General features: G+C 45.5%; 1 protein-coding gene across 1 annotated transcript; it reads left to right on the top strand.

Moving 5' to 3' along the window:
* Positions 1 to 5,785: 5,785 nt before the first annotated feature.
* On the top strand, positions 5,786 to 14,949 carry LOC119378416 (uncharacterized; the record flags this gene model as incomplete). The annotated part of the gene is made up of 3 exons (XM_037647575.2): positions 5,786 to 6,187; positions 14,681 to 14,736; positions 14,818 to 14,949. Coding segments are annotated over exons 1-3 (438 nt in total), but the record flags the coding sequence as incomplete, so codon positions are not given.
* Positions 14,950 to 15,466: the final 517 nt, after the last annotated feature.

Genomic DNA, 15,466 nt, shown 5'->3' with positions numbered 1-15,466 from the left:
GCTTGTCGGCAAGCCAAGTTCCCGCAACAAGCTTCGTTTCTTGTCCGAGCGACTGCTGTTGCCTCGAGCTTGGCTTTCCCGCCGTGCAAGTACTCGGCGAACTCGCAACGTATTCTGTGCTGTCGTATAAGCAGCACATATGCTCCAACGGAATTATCCGCGCCGTGTCGAATTGCTATAAGGCAGCCTCGTGGGCAGGGCATGTTCCATTACCGTGGTCTGCCGTGTTCTTTGCGCGCTGCAGCGTCGGTCTCGCGTTCTTTTTCATTCCGCGTTCCTTCGTGGTAAGCGAGTAATGCCGGCATTGGCATCACTGCTGGAATTTTCTTTTTACATAGTCACAGGTACCGCCAGGGACCGATGCGCTTTCTCGGTAATGTGCAATCCATGCGGATTATACTGATAAAGAAAAATGAAGAAATAGCGAGGGAGCAGTGGCGCACCGACGGGGGGGGTTTCGGGGGTTGTAACCCCCCCCTGAGGCCGACCAACCCCACCCCCCCCCCCGTAACTGCCCCGCTGTCCTTCTCACCGGTAGTCCAAGGTTCATATCCAGAGGTGTCCTGAGGTCGACTTTTCCTGACCGGCTCTGGAAATGTGTTGTATTCACTCATCTACTCCTAAATTGAGGAGTGCTCTATGGCGTGCTCTATGGCTCTGCGTTCCTAAATTTCCAGGGAAGCAGCTTTCCAATAATAATATCTGGGGTTTAACGTCCCAAAACCACGATATGATTATGAGAGACGCCGTAGTGAAGGGCTCCTGAAATTTTGAACCCCTGGGGTTCTTTAACGTGCACCTAAATCTAAATACACGGGCCTCAATCATATTTTCGCCTCCATCGAAAATGCAGCTGCCGCGGCCGGGATTCGATCCCGCGACCTTCGGGTCAGCAGTCGAGCGCCATAACTTATCACTAGACCACCGTAGCGGGGCGCAGCTTTCCAAGAAAAAATATGCTTTCACGGGTTGTCAGTATGGCCCCTTTTTTATTTTCTTGCCCCTTTGATTACTACAATAGAGCATATGCCACGGCAAATATAAGAATGGAACACATCGAGGGACGAGCTCTCATTTCACTCCAGCCGCAACCAAAAATATTTCTCAGATACGTCTAAACGACTGTTTTTCGATCGTCAAGAGATCCTACGTCATAATTTTTCTCTCTCATATAAATTTCATTGAACGAGAATTCAATTCGCCCTTAAAACATAAGACTCTCGGTCGTGTTTGGATGTTCCCGTAGCCTGAAAATAAAACTCTGCAAAAACACCTACACAAGTCGATATCTTCGGTTTTCTTCAGACCCCCCCAAAAAGCGGAATATACTAGTCTTAGACATTAATACGAATTAGAGCCGGAACATACTGCAGCGCACAACGTGAAAAAAACAAAAGAAAAACGGATGATATATTCAAGAAACTCACCAAGAACAGCTACGGAAAGTCATTTATTCAGAAAGCAGTTCACTTCCACAAACACGACGCAAGCTGATAAATCCAGCAACCCCCCCCCCCCCTTTTCCAATCAACACCACCACGGAAATGCATCAGTCTCTACTATCCGAGTAGTGATCGAAACGATCGCTCCCAATGACCGGCCGCCGAAAGAGAAAATTCAAGACACCAGCTGAACCGAGAACCTGAAAGAAAGGCGGGAACCAATTTTGCAAGAGATCGCTACTCATAGCCGAAGATTCCGAGGACGCGGACCGCCGAATCAATTTTCCTGAAACAACAGTTTTTGCAGTTGAAACCAACTACCGGAAATGAATCCTGACATATGTTAACGACCCAAACAACGTGAACCGCGCTCAATGCAACCTACCCCTTGTGTACAGCACACAAAAAAAAGAAAGAAAAAAGAGAGAGAGAGGCATCTGCGTACCCACTTCGACGCGTCCGTCTAAAAAGCTCCCCACCCCCTTCACTGTTCAACTCATGCCTTCCGGTCAAGCCTTTGCACTGCTCTGTTCTTTTGCCGACAAGCACCGCCGCCGCCTGAAGCACCCTTCCATACTCGCCTAACAAAAGAAGCCCTATTCATGTGTTTCCCTTCCTCAAACTCCGAAGAGGGAACCGCATGGTTTCGGGACAATGCTCACTCAAATTTTAAAGATAAGAAGGCGTCGGCGGCATCTGATCCATCCGCCAAGCTTCGACGCACGTGTTTTCTATTTTCTTCGGGGCTGCTGGTGAATGGTACCGTCTGTCGCTTAATGGCTGCAACGGAGTTGTCGCGCATTTTTTTTTCTCAACCTCGTTGACAGCGGACGAACGAGACGTGTTAGTGCGGCGAGAAGAAAGGCCACCTCGCAAGCGGCTCGTTCATCAAAGCGACCGCGAATCCACGGAGGCTGCGTAGCACGAGCACACGACGAGTTTAAGCACATTGAGTGGTTCCTGCATTTCTGAGCAACCCTTGGAGCAACTAGTGTGTGCGTCGCCAGCCATTGTCGCAGCATCGCACGCACACAGTGACTCTAAGCATGCCCACGGCCGGTCTGGAGGCGCGCGCCGGCTGTGGCATGCCATGCGGAGTCTGGCCGTCACAAAGATGGGAGGAGCAAGAAGCCGTGGAAGAAGAAGTAAATGTTTTTAACGACGTCTTCTAAGAAAAAAAGAACCTTGGGAAAGTGCGGAAGGTCTGTTGGGGCGGCACGTTTCCTTTTCTTTTTCTCAGTAAACGTCTCTCGCCCTCTCTTTTTACCACTTCTTTTTTGCATGTACATCGGACGGAAACTACAAAGTTTGATGTGCACACATGCGTGCACGTTCAGTTTGCTTGCTAGAACTTGTTGCTGTGTTTGCTGCGTGAATCTGAAGCCATCTCTCGAAGCGCCAGTCGAACGAGGCTATGGTCGAACACATCCTCACCTACTACCCAAAAAGGATTTCGTGTTCATATTCAAGCGACGCAGCAACAACACCGGAATGCCCGATTACGTCCATAGAGGAACCGGTAACTCAGCAGATATCGTCGTCTCATGCGTCCATTAACCAGTCAATTTTTACTAAGGATGGTTCAGCCGCCGAAACTATATGCGCCGGAGTGACCTGGGAATCTACGCTGGAAAGTCAGTAAGTGCGGCTCTAATGCAGTTTATCCGTGAGCTGAGAATTGTACTGTACGTGTGCTGCATTGAACTGTAATAATAATATCTGGGGTTTAACGTCCCAAAACCACGATATGATTATGAGAGACGCCGTAGTGGAGGGCTCCGGAAATTTCGACCACCTGGGGTTCTTTAACGTGCACCACTCCACCCGAAAATGCAGCCGCCGCGGCCGGGATTCGATCCCGCGACCTTCGGGTCAGCAGTCGAGCGCCATAACCACTAGACCACCGTGGCGGGGCCGCTGCATTGAACTGTACATGTTATTTATAATCAATGCTATGTAGTTTATAAGTAATATTTATGGTGCGCTTTGAAATTTATTGTTTGGTGAGACTCCAAGGAAGCGTAGGAAATTATCAGCTGCAGCGTTTTTTAAGAGTTAAAGTTGCCATGCATGCGGGCTTGTTCGTATGGCATTTTCTTATTACACTGGTACTGCAAATACACGGGACACAAGAAACGCACATGAAAACACACACACGGCGCTGGGTGTCTTCATGTGCCTTTCTTGCGTCCTGTTTATATGCGCCACCTACCATAGTAATAAAGTTTTAACATCATTGCGCGACCGCCAGCCAGCCGACATGTCGGTTCAATTTGTAGTTTATTTTCTACGTGCACTGCTCCACTGAACGGTGTTTTGGCCTTGTCAAGTTATTTCAAGACCTTTCTGTAAAACGCTGAATAATCATCATCATAATTCATGTTATTATTATTATTATTATTATTATTATTATTATTATTATTATTATTATTATTATTATTATTATTATTATTTGGTATTTTATTTGTTGTCGCATTACTCCAGCTGAAGCAAGGAAATGTCATATTATGCAATGTGCTTGCCCCCCCCCCCCCCGCACTCCTGTAATCTTGTCAGAAGTTCAACCCCCCCCTGAGAGAAATCCTGAGTGCGCTAATGGCTCATGGCAATTATTTTGGCGCTTCGAAAACTGCCTTCAACCGAAATCAGTGCAATCATCATAACAGATTCGCTTTCGGTATGTACAGCACTTACAGCTTCAGAACAATCACGAGCCCTAATGACTTTGCGCACATTAGTACCACCACAGCTGAAACTCCTGAAATTATTGTGGGTCCCAGGTCACTGCGGGCTACAATTAAATGAACTAGCTAGCCGATTCTTTAGCCCGGGCTTCCCTTGATGGACCAATACTTTCAGTTCTCCCAGAAGTAGAAAACATAGCAGCGATCAGATATCGCAAATTCGCAATTAGTACAGATATGATGGAAACTATAACAAAATGGACAGAATTTCAGCACCTTAAATTTCCATGGAAAACTCAGTGGAGTCAATCGAGAAAGTTTGAAGTGATTATTACCAAATTTCGATGCCGTGTCCCCCCATTAAATTTTTATTTACACAGAGCTGTTCTTGCGATATCCCCTCTTTGCCCATTTTGCGACGAAACAGAAACTATTGAACATTTCTTCATATCATGTCGCAACTACTCAATAATTAGGAAAAGACTTTTGATTATTCTGCTTTCGAAGATTGGTTTAAATTTAACTGCAGAAAATGTTCGAAATTTCGGTGCCTCAGTTTTGGGACAGTGTCACAGAGAAGTTTTCAATGCAGTGTATAATTTCATTCTTGCCACTAAACGTATTACAATATAATGCCTACTTTAAGAAATACAGTCGAATTTGATCGGGTCTGGAAAACTCAGCTGTTTGGTCGGGTCAAAATTTTGGACTTCCGTTATTGAGAAAGAATATTTCCCTTCCTTTTTTTTTCTCTCTCGATTTATTGCTCTTTATCTTAGGTATTTTTTTTTCTACTTCAATGATAGGAAGGTGGACATTTTATAATTATCATTAATAGGCCGCAACATATTTTCTTGGCCAATCCCCCCGAGTGGGTATGTGCCAATATGCACAGGCTACAAACAAACAAACAAACAAACAAACAAACAAACAAACAAACAAACAAACAAACAAACTGTCTACCGATCGGTGACACTAAAAGAAAAGTAGGAAGCAATAGAAAAGGAAGTGATCGGAGGACATGTTATAAAACCACTCACTTCTTGGCCAATCCCCCGCAGTGGGTGTGAGCCATAGTTGAAGGCAAACAAGAACAAGAACAAGACAGCCGCGACAGAAGGAGAGATAGGAAAAAGATGGGGGAAGCGGTTGGAGAAGTTCACGGTGTATATGCGCCAGTCTCCTTAAGGCGACAAACAAACAAACAAGTTCACGGACGGGGCCCCGATCGGCGAGCGGTCTTCATGAAAACATCGCGGACGAGACGGTGCCTCAATCGGCGAGAGGACGTCAGCGAAGACATCGCGGAGGAGACAACCGTTTGGCATGAAATCCTCCGAGCGACTCCCGAAAACAGTCCTTCCTCCATGTGCACCACGTTGTCTTATCGTTGAACGTAAGTTATTCTATATTGCATTCGTACATCGGCGTTATTTCAAACTTGTAAGCAACATATAAGGGAAAACAGCGCCGATAACATTGGAAGTAGATTACTAGAAAACACTAAACAAGCACAGCTGTGGTCCGGTCCGGCAGCTGCGCGTGAAAAACCACTTTCGATCGCAGCGCTGCGGCGGTATTTTCGCAGCCTCGGGTGGCCGCGCTCAGCCGGTCGGCCGGTCTGCTGCATTTGCCTCACTCACCTGATATCGCAGACCGCAGTGCGCCATGCGCCGTTCCGCAGGTTGAGGCAACGTGCTGGCAGCAGGCGGCTTTTGCGGCTCGTTGAGGTGGAGCCGCAACGTAAACTACATCCAATATCTTATTTTGTATAACTTGTTCTGGTACGTTTAACTTAATAGATCCTTAATATGCCGCCGAAGAAATCCAAAGCGAAGGCCGGCAAGAAGGAACAAGCTGGAAAAGGTGCTGCTGAAGGCGATGTCGAAAAAAAGCTTGAAGACCTCGACATTAGCGATGGCTCTGACGGCGAAGACCACGATTCTAAGCCTGTGCGCCGTAGCCAGAATAAATTTCAGGCCCTGGGAAGTGACGACGACGCCGAGAACAGTGAAGGCTCTGAGAAGGAAGGCAAAAGCAAAGGTGATGACGCCACCAAAGGTATGCTGCAATCGTTATTACTTCTTGTGTGTCACTTTCTGTGCGCCCTCGTCGTGACTGCACAACCTGTAGTAAGGTTACCACCGTACCGTCGATTTGTGATTCGTGAACTGTGGCGAATCGTTACGTAGAAAGCATATTGGTCGCCGCCGGCTGTCATCGTCTCGTGACCTAATTGTGCATATACCAGCATATACTCATAACGCAGTAGCCTCGTCAGGTAATTTAAGCGTGTTGCTTTTTTTCTTCCGTGTAGTATATTGACAGATACATAAGTTTGAATTCAAACGAGGAGAAACGCAGCCGATCGTTTGAATATTCCGTGTGGGGAACCGAGGTCGTGTAACGTGCGTAAGCCTTTGCAGCTACATCTTTCTCATTGACTGAGTATCGCACTGACATGTGAAGAATTTACCGGTAAAATTTTGAGCAGGATAAGTTCTGATCATATATTCAGTGACAGGCTGCTCTGCAGCGCTTCTTTTAGCAATGCTCTTGATTTGTGTAAATGCTGCTTTAGTACAAAGGTGCGTTTTTCTATTTATAATTTTGCTTTTGTCATGGTACCGAATGCATTTTGTCCGTTTTGGGTTAGAACAACTCAATATGACAGTGTACTCGGCTTCGACCGAAGGCTGAGCTGGCAGTACTCCGAAGATCGGCACACAGGAACTCAGTTTCATTGAGATATGTCAAACAGTTCTGCAGCCGTCACGCTGTTACACACTCCCCCCCTGTTCAATTTATTTTACCTCACCACACTGACAAGAGAGCAGAAGGGAAAGCAACAGATTATTTCACTGGCTGCTAGGTTATCGGATGACTCCGTGCTGTTGAGGTTGAACCAAAAGCACAAAGTAAATGTAAAGAACGAACGAAGGAAGTTTGGAGGCCAAAGATGGACTATTTTCCACTGCAAATGCTATGGATGTCAGGGCTGGTCATTATTTCCTTTCTTCCACTCACTGTTTGGCTTTTTTTAGGTGTTGGGGTTAAATGACATACCAGTGGCATTAGAAATGCACAGCTTTCTTTGCTTTATGACAAAGTAGGGTAGAGTTGGAAGGACTGCGACACTTTTCACAATTATTTTTTTTAGCTTTGTTGAACTTGAACGCAGAACAATGTTTGATGGATTATAATACAAGTCTAAACAGGCTGCAAAACTTCTGAGATGTACTGGTTCCTACCACTCCTGGTGTGGCTGTGAAAAAGTAGTTTGTGATAGCTAAAATCTGTCCCGTTCCACCCGCATGTGTGGGTGGATTGGGACATCACTTGGGAAGAGCGGGACGTATGTAACACAGTGGTCCAAATGTCTTCAGCGACCGTTATAAGCTCATAGTTAACACCAAACATTAAACAGGGTTGCCCAAACATTGCTGCCCCGTTAGTTTTTGACACTAGCATCTTCATCGCAATGTCCGTAATTGGTAAAGCCCCCATAACTTTCTTAGGAGGACAGTCAAACTTAAAGCTCTTTTCCTTATTCCATAGGAACTGCCCACTGATGCTGATATGTTATTCCTGCTCTTGACTCTACCCATGTTATGAACGGCCATTTTTTTGCTAAAACTGACAAGAAATTGTGGGCAGTTTGCACCAAGTCGCGCAAAGCTTGGCACAGCGGAGCACAGACCCGTTGCCGCACGTACTCCTTGTCGACAGACACATCTAGCTTTGAGATGCGCGGCTTCCTCCTCGGGAGTACACAGCCAGGCTATGCACTATAGAGTGGAGGTTGCGTGCGATGTCTCGGTCGGTGGGCGTGGCTTAGCTACTACGCGTGTGCGGCTTGGCCAGGTGGTGCCGTATCTGGCCGCTAGATGACGTGATGCTCGCTTACTCTTTCCATCTTTTTTCTCTACTTCTTTTTCGCTCTTTTGTTGACGTTCTGTCTGTCCCTCTGTCCTTTTGTTTCTGCATTTCTTTCTATTTCTCATTTTTTTTGTGCCACGCTTTACTCTCTCCCATCCTCCTTTCCCACCTCTTCACCATCACATTTCTCCTCTTAACGCTCACTTCCCTTTCCCACCCCTTGTTGCACTCTACTATACAAGGCTATGCTATGCTCTGCCAGTGTGCCTGGATAGCCAGGTGGTTAGGACGATCGCCTTCGGATGGAGGGCACATGGGTTCGAATACCGCCTTGTGAAGAATTTTTTTTTTCGCAGGAATTTTTCTCTTTCTTTTTCTTTACATCTTTCTTTCCATCTCTCTGGTTCTCTTTCTCTCTCTCTCTCTGTACTCATTCTCAGGTAGCCACACAGTGGCACATACCCATTAAGATGATGATAGCTTTCTGCGATCGACTCACAAGGAACGATTTGCTAAAGAGCTTTGCTGTTAAAACGTCGCCTTTTGTCACTTGAACAGATTCGTTAGGCCAATTGATTTCACAATGTCATGGCTGTCATTATCAAAACCTGACATGTCATTGTCTGAATTGTCAAAGGCAATGGCAAGTCAGTCTTCGTCACTTGAAGAACTGCAGTCCTTCAGCATATACAGTTTCTTTTCTGGATGGGTTATGGCGGCAGTCTTGACTGTGTTGCACTCCTTTTTGAAGGCGCTGTCGTGCTAACCTCTGTGAATTCTTGTTCGATCGTATGATTCCCCGATGTACTTGTAATGACTTTTGTCTTAGCGTTTTTTTCCGTTTTACGCTGTGTAACACGATGTGGAAGTAGGGTAGGATCCTGTAAGGTCACCTGAATCAATTCTGCCTGGAGATGCAGTTGACGCCGAGGCTGCTTTATTGACAGGTGATGGTAAGATATCTGTTGAGATGTTTCAAGCTCCGTTGGTGTTTGTCTCGGCGTACAAAACTTCGGGTGATCGAAGCAATAGCTCAGGATGGTGGTCTATAAAGCCCATAAACCAGCCTTTACCTGCTAACTTGCTGACTTCCCACGACGCGTGGTACTTCCAGTGTAAGGCTGTTGCAAAGTGGTCTGCCTGTGAACTCACCTGAATTCTCGTAAAACTGGGATGCATCTTTCTTGCTATCAGCAAATAATCTTTCAAGAGTGCTTCATCATCCGCTGTGAAGAGCATTCCGCAGACCAAATGAGACTTGAATAAGATGCTGTCTCTATCACCTCAATCATTGGACTTCATCACTGCTTGGTGAAGCGATGTTTTTTTTATGTAAGAGCCTCTGCTATGACTCTTTTATCTTTGTTTTCGATGCACACTAATCTCACATCATCCAGCATCACGCTGTTTTACAAGGAGAAAGCCAGAATTTTTTGGGGGGGAGGGTTGAACCCACCACCTTAACCCCCATACCTGGCTACTTCAACGCTGTTTGATGTGTTAGGCTTGTCGGTATGCTTTCTCTTGTACACCCTGAGCATCGTCTTCAAAATTGAAATATAATGATAACTTCCAAATGTAAACGTTCACACACAAAGCCTGCTTGAGGTTTATTTCTCCTCTTTTTACTACACTCCTTCAACCTCATTTAAGCAATCAGCAGCACTCCTGCTGTAGCCTACAATTCACGTGCTTATCCTGGAGTGCTCGCAAATGTGTAATAAAAGTTTTAAGTAAAGAGACATTGTGCATTATAATGCTCCTTTCTAACTTCAATTGTAGCCTAGCCAGCCTGTCTGTTCTGTAATCTAATTTTCACGGCATCAAACATTACTATGCTTAAAATGCGAAATAAACAAAAATAACTGCTTTCTGGACCAATGTGACTTATCCATGCAGCTGATTTGCCAGTTACTGCACCAGCCTTATTGTGAGGAGGAATGGGACAGTGTCCTGCTCCTCGATCAACTCAACTGTCCCATTCCTCCCAAGCTACGTTGCCCAAAGTAAACAACGTTGAACAGCTAAAGTTCATTGGTGATACCTAAGCTTTCTCTCTGAAAAAATATGGTGCTGACTGTTTTAGGAGAAAAATTTAGATTAGCATCCACAAAGTGGTTGAAATCTGAGAGCGTTACAATTGAGATAGCAGAAACTTACTTTTGACACGCGAAAAAGGCGATTTCCTGTTACAGAAAACTTCATCCGCGGAAGACGCCGCCATCACAGCCAGCCAATCGGTATGTTAGCACCATCTCATGAGTAGTTAGCCATAACGCCTTTGAAGCAACTGCAGGAGAAATAGACGAGCTCCATTCCTCCGTGTCCCATTCGAGTCCCATGACAAGTCCCATTCCTCCAACTGTCCCAAACCTCCGAACTCTCCCCTACACCCAGAAGGGATATGGATGACCTTGCAAGGTGCACCAGAATATTGAAGTGGACACTGCTGAAGTCTGGCAATACGTTTATGTTACTGATTGATGTCGCTTGCTTGCAATGAGCATCCATTTCCTTCAGTGTGTGAAGTGCGTAACAGAAAATACTAAGCATGGTCCCATGTTTGATTAAGGATCTGCCCTTGTTCCTACATTTCCAAGTCATCATCAAGATGATTTCTTGACAATCATCCACTTCTATTTTGAAAAAGTTTTTAACACATTAGATCATAGCAAAGGACCACACCACTAAATGAAGGAAATAATGAAGTAATGATACGTAAAGCTTCAAGATGCACAAATCTATTGTGTCGGTGCCATTGCTTACTAGCACTGGCTGTATTCTTAACAGTGCACGTTTTGTAAACTTTGCCTGTTTTTTTTCTTCTGGTCTTCTTTGCTCCCTTGCCATCTGCTGGCAAAACTTGCATCGCTGCTATAGAAAACCAGCAGGCCACTTACACTCATTGACTGTCATCACCGGATTAGTTCCCATCAAAATAACTAACTTGCAGCCTGTGCTTGTGTAGCAAGGAATAGCCCTAGTGCCACATGCGAGCTATGGTTAAATGTGTGTTTATGAGCAATTTGAGCTTACTAAGGCCATGAGAGGCATCCATTAAGTGACAAAAGAAGTTGCTGTGAGTCTTACTAAAACTGATTCGAAGACTTTGTCTGTTAATGATGCCATGGAATATTGGCCTGGTGTGCGACCGATGGCGGCGCTGCGAACGGCGCCTGTGTGACGTCAGAGCGGGGATTCGCGCGCTTTCGTCTGCTACGTAGGCCCAGCGCCGTGTTGAAACCACCGTTGTGGTAAATCTCAACAAAAAAGCAGTTCAATAGGTTATCTTGCGTATGGTGGCTACTGACGCTGTTCGAACAACCGTGGGACTGCTTTTAACGTTCATTTAGAACTACAACTCTTTGTTTTTTAGAACTGCGGCCGCTTGTCGCCGCGGCGAGTGCTGCGTAATGACGAAGTACTGCTCTGTGCCTCAGTGTACTTCGTCTGCTCGTGAAAAAGGCGTTAGCTTCCACAACTACCCTAGGGACCCAAAGCTGAAGAAGAAGTGCATCGCAAGCTCAGAATGGGAAAGCGCCCCACGCCTTCATCGACAGTGTACAGCAATCAATTCGCGGACAGTGACTTCTGCTACCCACCATACGCGAGACTCTTAGGTAAGCTTGTGACCGTGTTTAAGCGCCTCGTCAATACTTCAGGCGTTTATTGCACGCAGGCTATAAGCATAGGCGACTTACATCAGGTGTGGTGCCGTCCCACAACCTGCTGCGAAGGCCCCTAGACAAGGAGCCGACGACGCGGCCTCCGAATCGCCTCGCAAGAAGCGCGCCTCGTGAGCTCAGCTGAGCGGCGCAGGATATCTGAGACTACGGCTGCATTTGGATGGCGTACATATGTATTTTACTTATGAAGGCAAGCGCGCGCCTGGCGGTCTGCTTATCATAAAGTCATAAGCGAAACCTGTTGCCGCTGTTTAGTGCACATTCTCTAAAAGTTTTCACCTGAGGCAGTGCAGACGCTTTTTAAAAAGCGGATCTCTTTAAGCTTTTCGTTAGGTTGCGTGGCGTGAAACTGGACCCAGCTTGCCTTTGCGACGTTATTAATCTCTGTGGCCTTGTGCGTGGTATAATCAGCGATGAACTATTTGTTATATTCTAATACCCATGCGACGGCCCTGTGCGGTATTAATAGGAACTACGACGTAATATCGTTCTCATTGAACCAACATTATGGGACAAACTGCGATCATATGGGCACCGGCAGGGGGGTGTGCAACAAGGCGGCACTTGCGCACTTGTTTGCAGGACGACAGCAGCGGCGGTGATGCGATCTCCGTTGACGGCCTCGACCGCGCATTCAACAACGTGGCCTGCGTCGTACATCGCCTCGCCCTCGATGAGGCACCGCTACCTTTCACAAGCTTTATCTACATACTTGTAGATGCTGGAGAACGGCACGCTTACTGAAATATCGAAAGCACCACCCAAACTAATAGGTATCGTACGGCGGAAACAAGATAATGAGCGAAAACACTCACACATGGTTTCACTTTATTACCAGCAATGCGATCGGTGGCATCGGCGCACTCGTCGGCCATCCAGGGGATTTCTTGGCCCTGTCCATTGGGCCGCAACTCAAACAAGTTCAAGATTACACTCGAAAACATTCGTTGCAGGCGTTATAGTTGAACGTTGCGAGGCTGTTCGTTCGACAAAGTTCCCGCCTGAAGCAGACGATCCGCATACAGGAGCAGCGGCTGCTGCAGCGCGGTTGAGAGCGGAGTCCCCGCTCCGACGTCACACGCGAGAGGGCGCCACTCCAAGATCTCGAGGCCAATAGGTCACTGTCATGCACTCCTCACCGGAAGGTCGCGGGATCGAATACCGGCCACAGCGGCCACATTTCGATAGAGGTGAAATGCTAGAGGCCCTTGTACCTAGATTTAAGTGCACATTAAAGAACATCAGATGGTCAAAATTTCCGGAGCCCTCCACTACAGTGTCCCTCATAATTGTATCGTGGTTTTGGGACGTAAAGCTCCAACAATTATTATTATTAGTCATGCACTGTTCATTCGAGCCTGTCATGAGAGTGTGGGACTTAGTGTCATTTTCTGCGACCTTAACTCTGAGATAAATTGCTAAGCTTATTAGAAAGCCTGCATGACTGAGTGATTTGAACATGCAACCATATTGGCCGTGATGGACTGTTGTGAAGCTGCTCATAGTATACACAGTCAGCATTTTGTGCCTGTTATGGTTTTAAATGTCACAGCCAATGTTTTCTACTCCTTATTTGCTAGAGACTAAAGCTGTAATTGGCTTGTATTTTTAACAAATTTCTGTTGATCGTGATCCAAAATAGGCTACAGCACCTTGCACAGTGAATGAAGAGTGGCACTTCTAGAAAAAACACTTGCTTTGCTAATTTGACTATTTTTTCTTAGGCTTCAATGCTGAAATATCACACAAGGTTTACTTAACCTTAGGCTGTTTAGTGGACCAAAGATTAAGAAATGCAGCTATAGACTGGCAGTCTTTAATATATGCTTACAGGTAATAAAATAAAAATGCAAGAAATGTGTTCTCCCACAAACACTTGTTATTATTCTGTAGAAGGCGTGAGTCAACCAAGCTGGTTCAGGTAGAAACCCGGCAAGCCCGAACCACATGAACGTGAACGTCTTCTTTCACGCTGGCACAGAGCTGACACCAATGTGCTCCGGTACAATTAATTAATTTTAAAACCTTGTAAAAGGTAAAAAAATTGTCATTTCAATAATATTAAAAAAAAAAGCACAGAGACGCAACTCCGCAGTTACACATACTTACCTTTGACAACGAGCAACAGAAATGTTGTAGCCAGCCATTTATTGATAATTTTTCCAAGCAAGCATGAGTTGACGCTTGCAGAAGCCGCACCCTTTCCAGAAATTGGCCCAGAATATAAAATTTGGCTCTTGCTCTTGTAATAAGGATGCAAACACATCCTTCACATTTTATTCGAGCCTGTGTAGTGCTTCAAATTTTCATGTATTATGAAGTCAAAGGATTGCCACTTGTGCAGAGTAGACTACAGTTTGAGAGAAGGCCCTAGCTAATCCGAAAAGTCTTGTTCTTGGGCACGTTGGTGTCGTAAGTTTGCTTAACATGTTTCTGGTGCAAAGTATGCAACATGTAAAAAAAGGTCCTTTGTGCCAGAAACAACATGTTAAGCAAGCAGCTAAGTTGCTAGCTGTAAGCTGGTAATGTAAATAACATCTGTAACATTTTGTATGGGGAGAATGTAATGTTGAAACAGTCAAGTGTGCTAAAAATTGTGTTGTAGTTTTATTGGTGGCTTTATTCCTATAACTTGTGCTAAGGTGAAGCAAATGTGCAGCCTACCTGCACATTAAGTGCAGCAAGGAGGACTGACTGCATGTTGTGGGGGCTATGGGACTTCCACATTTTGTGTGCCGAAATGTTTCTGGGTGACCAGAAGGACCTTTGTGTACCCAAAGCCCCATGCCCCACTTGTGTTGTTTTCTAAACCTGTTTTCATTTTTTATATGACCTGCGATTTGTGTCCCCTAACAGTGGTGCACAGAACTTGAAACTCTAAATGGCGGACTAAGTTGTGGTGTGAAAATGCTTTGACATTGCATGGGTTGGCATTTGGCTCTGTGTTGACAACTAGTCTTTCTCAGTTTTCGCTCCTCGTCTCTTTCAGAAGTGGCACCAACCAAGAAGGTATCTCATAAAGAGAAGAAATTGATGAAAAAACAGGTAACATTAATTTCTTTCTTGTACACTGAGGTTATTGGAATAGTACAAATGAGCTTCACCACACATTTTTTTTAAACGTAGTCGGAGTACCAGAAACAGCTGGAGAGTCTCAACAAGGGAAAGACATCATCTGAAGGAGACCAGTTCACAGTATCCCAGGCTGACAAGTCAGCCGCACAGCAGATTCAGCAGGAGAATGCAGTCGACATTAAGGTGAGGAGACTGCCTTGAAGCAAAGAGTACACAGAAAGAGTGAGACCAGTGCTGGTTTTCAACACTGAAGTTTATTTTCAAAGACAAATATATATATATATATATATATATAGAGAGAGAGAGAGGGGGGGGGGGCACACACACAAGGTGTGTTCATAAAGAAAGCGAACTTTTGCTGTAACATCTTTAGTACTTGTACAACATTCTAAGCACTGTCACCCCTCAAGGTAGTCCCCTCTACTTAAAATACACCGCTCCCACTGTTTACCGTGATCAGTTTTTGGAAAAAGCCTCCTGGAGAACACTTTCTGGGATCTGGGATGGTGCGAATGTCTCTTGTCGCATTGTCCTGAATCCTCTATGGCTTCAAAATGACATCCTTTCCACATTGTTTTCAGCTTAAGAAAAAGAAAAAAGTCTGCTGGGGCTATGTCCCTAGAATACAGTGGATGGGGCACAATGGGAGTGATGTTCTGCTAAATAGCTGCTGACAAGGAGCAATGTGTGAGCCGACGCA

This window comes from Rhipicephalus sanguineus, unplaced genomic scaffold (assembly GCF_013339695.2).
Source record: "Rhipicephalus sanguineus isolate Rsan-2018 unplaced genomic scaffold, BIME_Rsan_1.4 Seq83, whole genome shotgun sequence".
In the NCBI taxonomy this organism is placed as follows: Eukaryota; Metazoa; Arthropoda; class Arachnida; order Ixodida; family Ixodidae; genus Rhipicephalus; species Rhipicephalus sanguineus.
The sequence above is the reverse complement of the archived record's forward strand: the minus strand, read 5'-3'. Positions and strand labels throughout refer to the sequence as shown.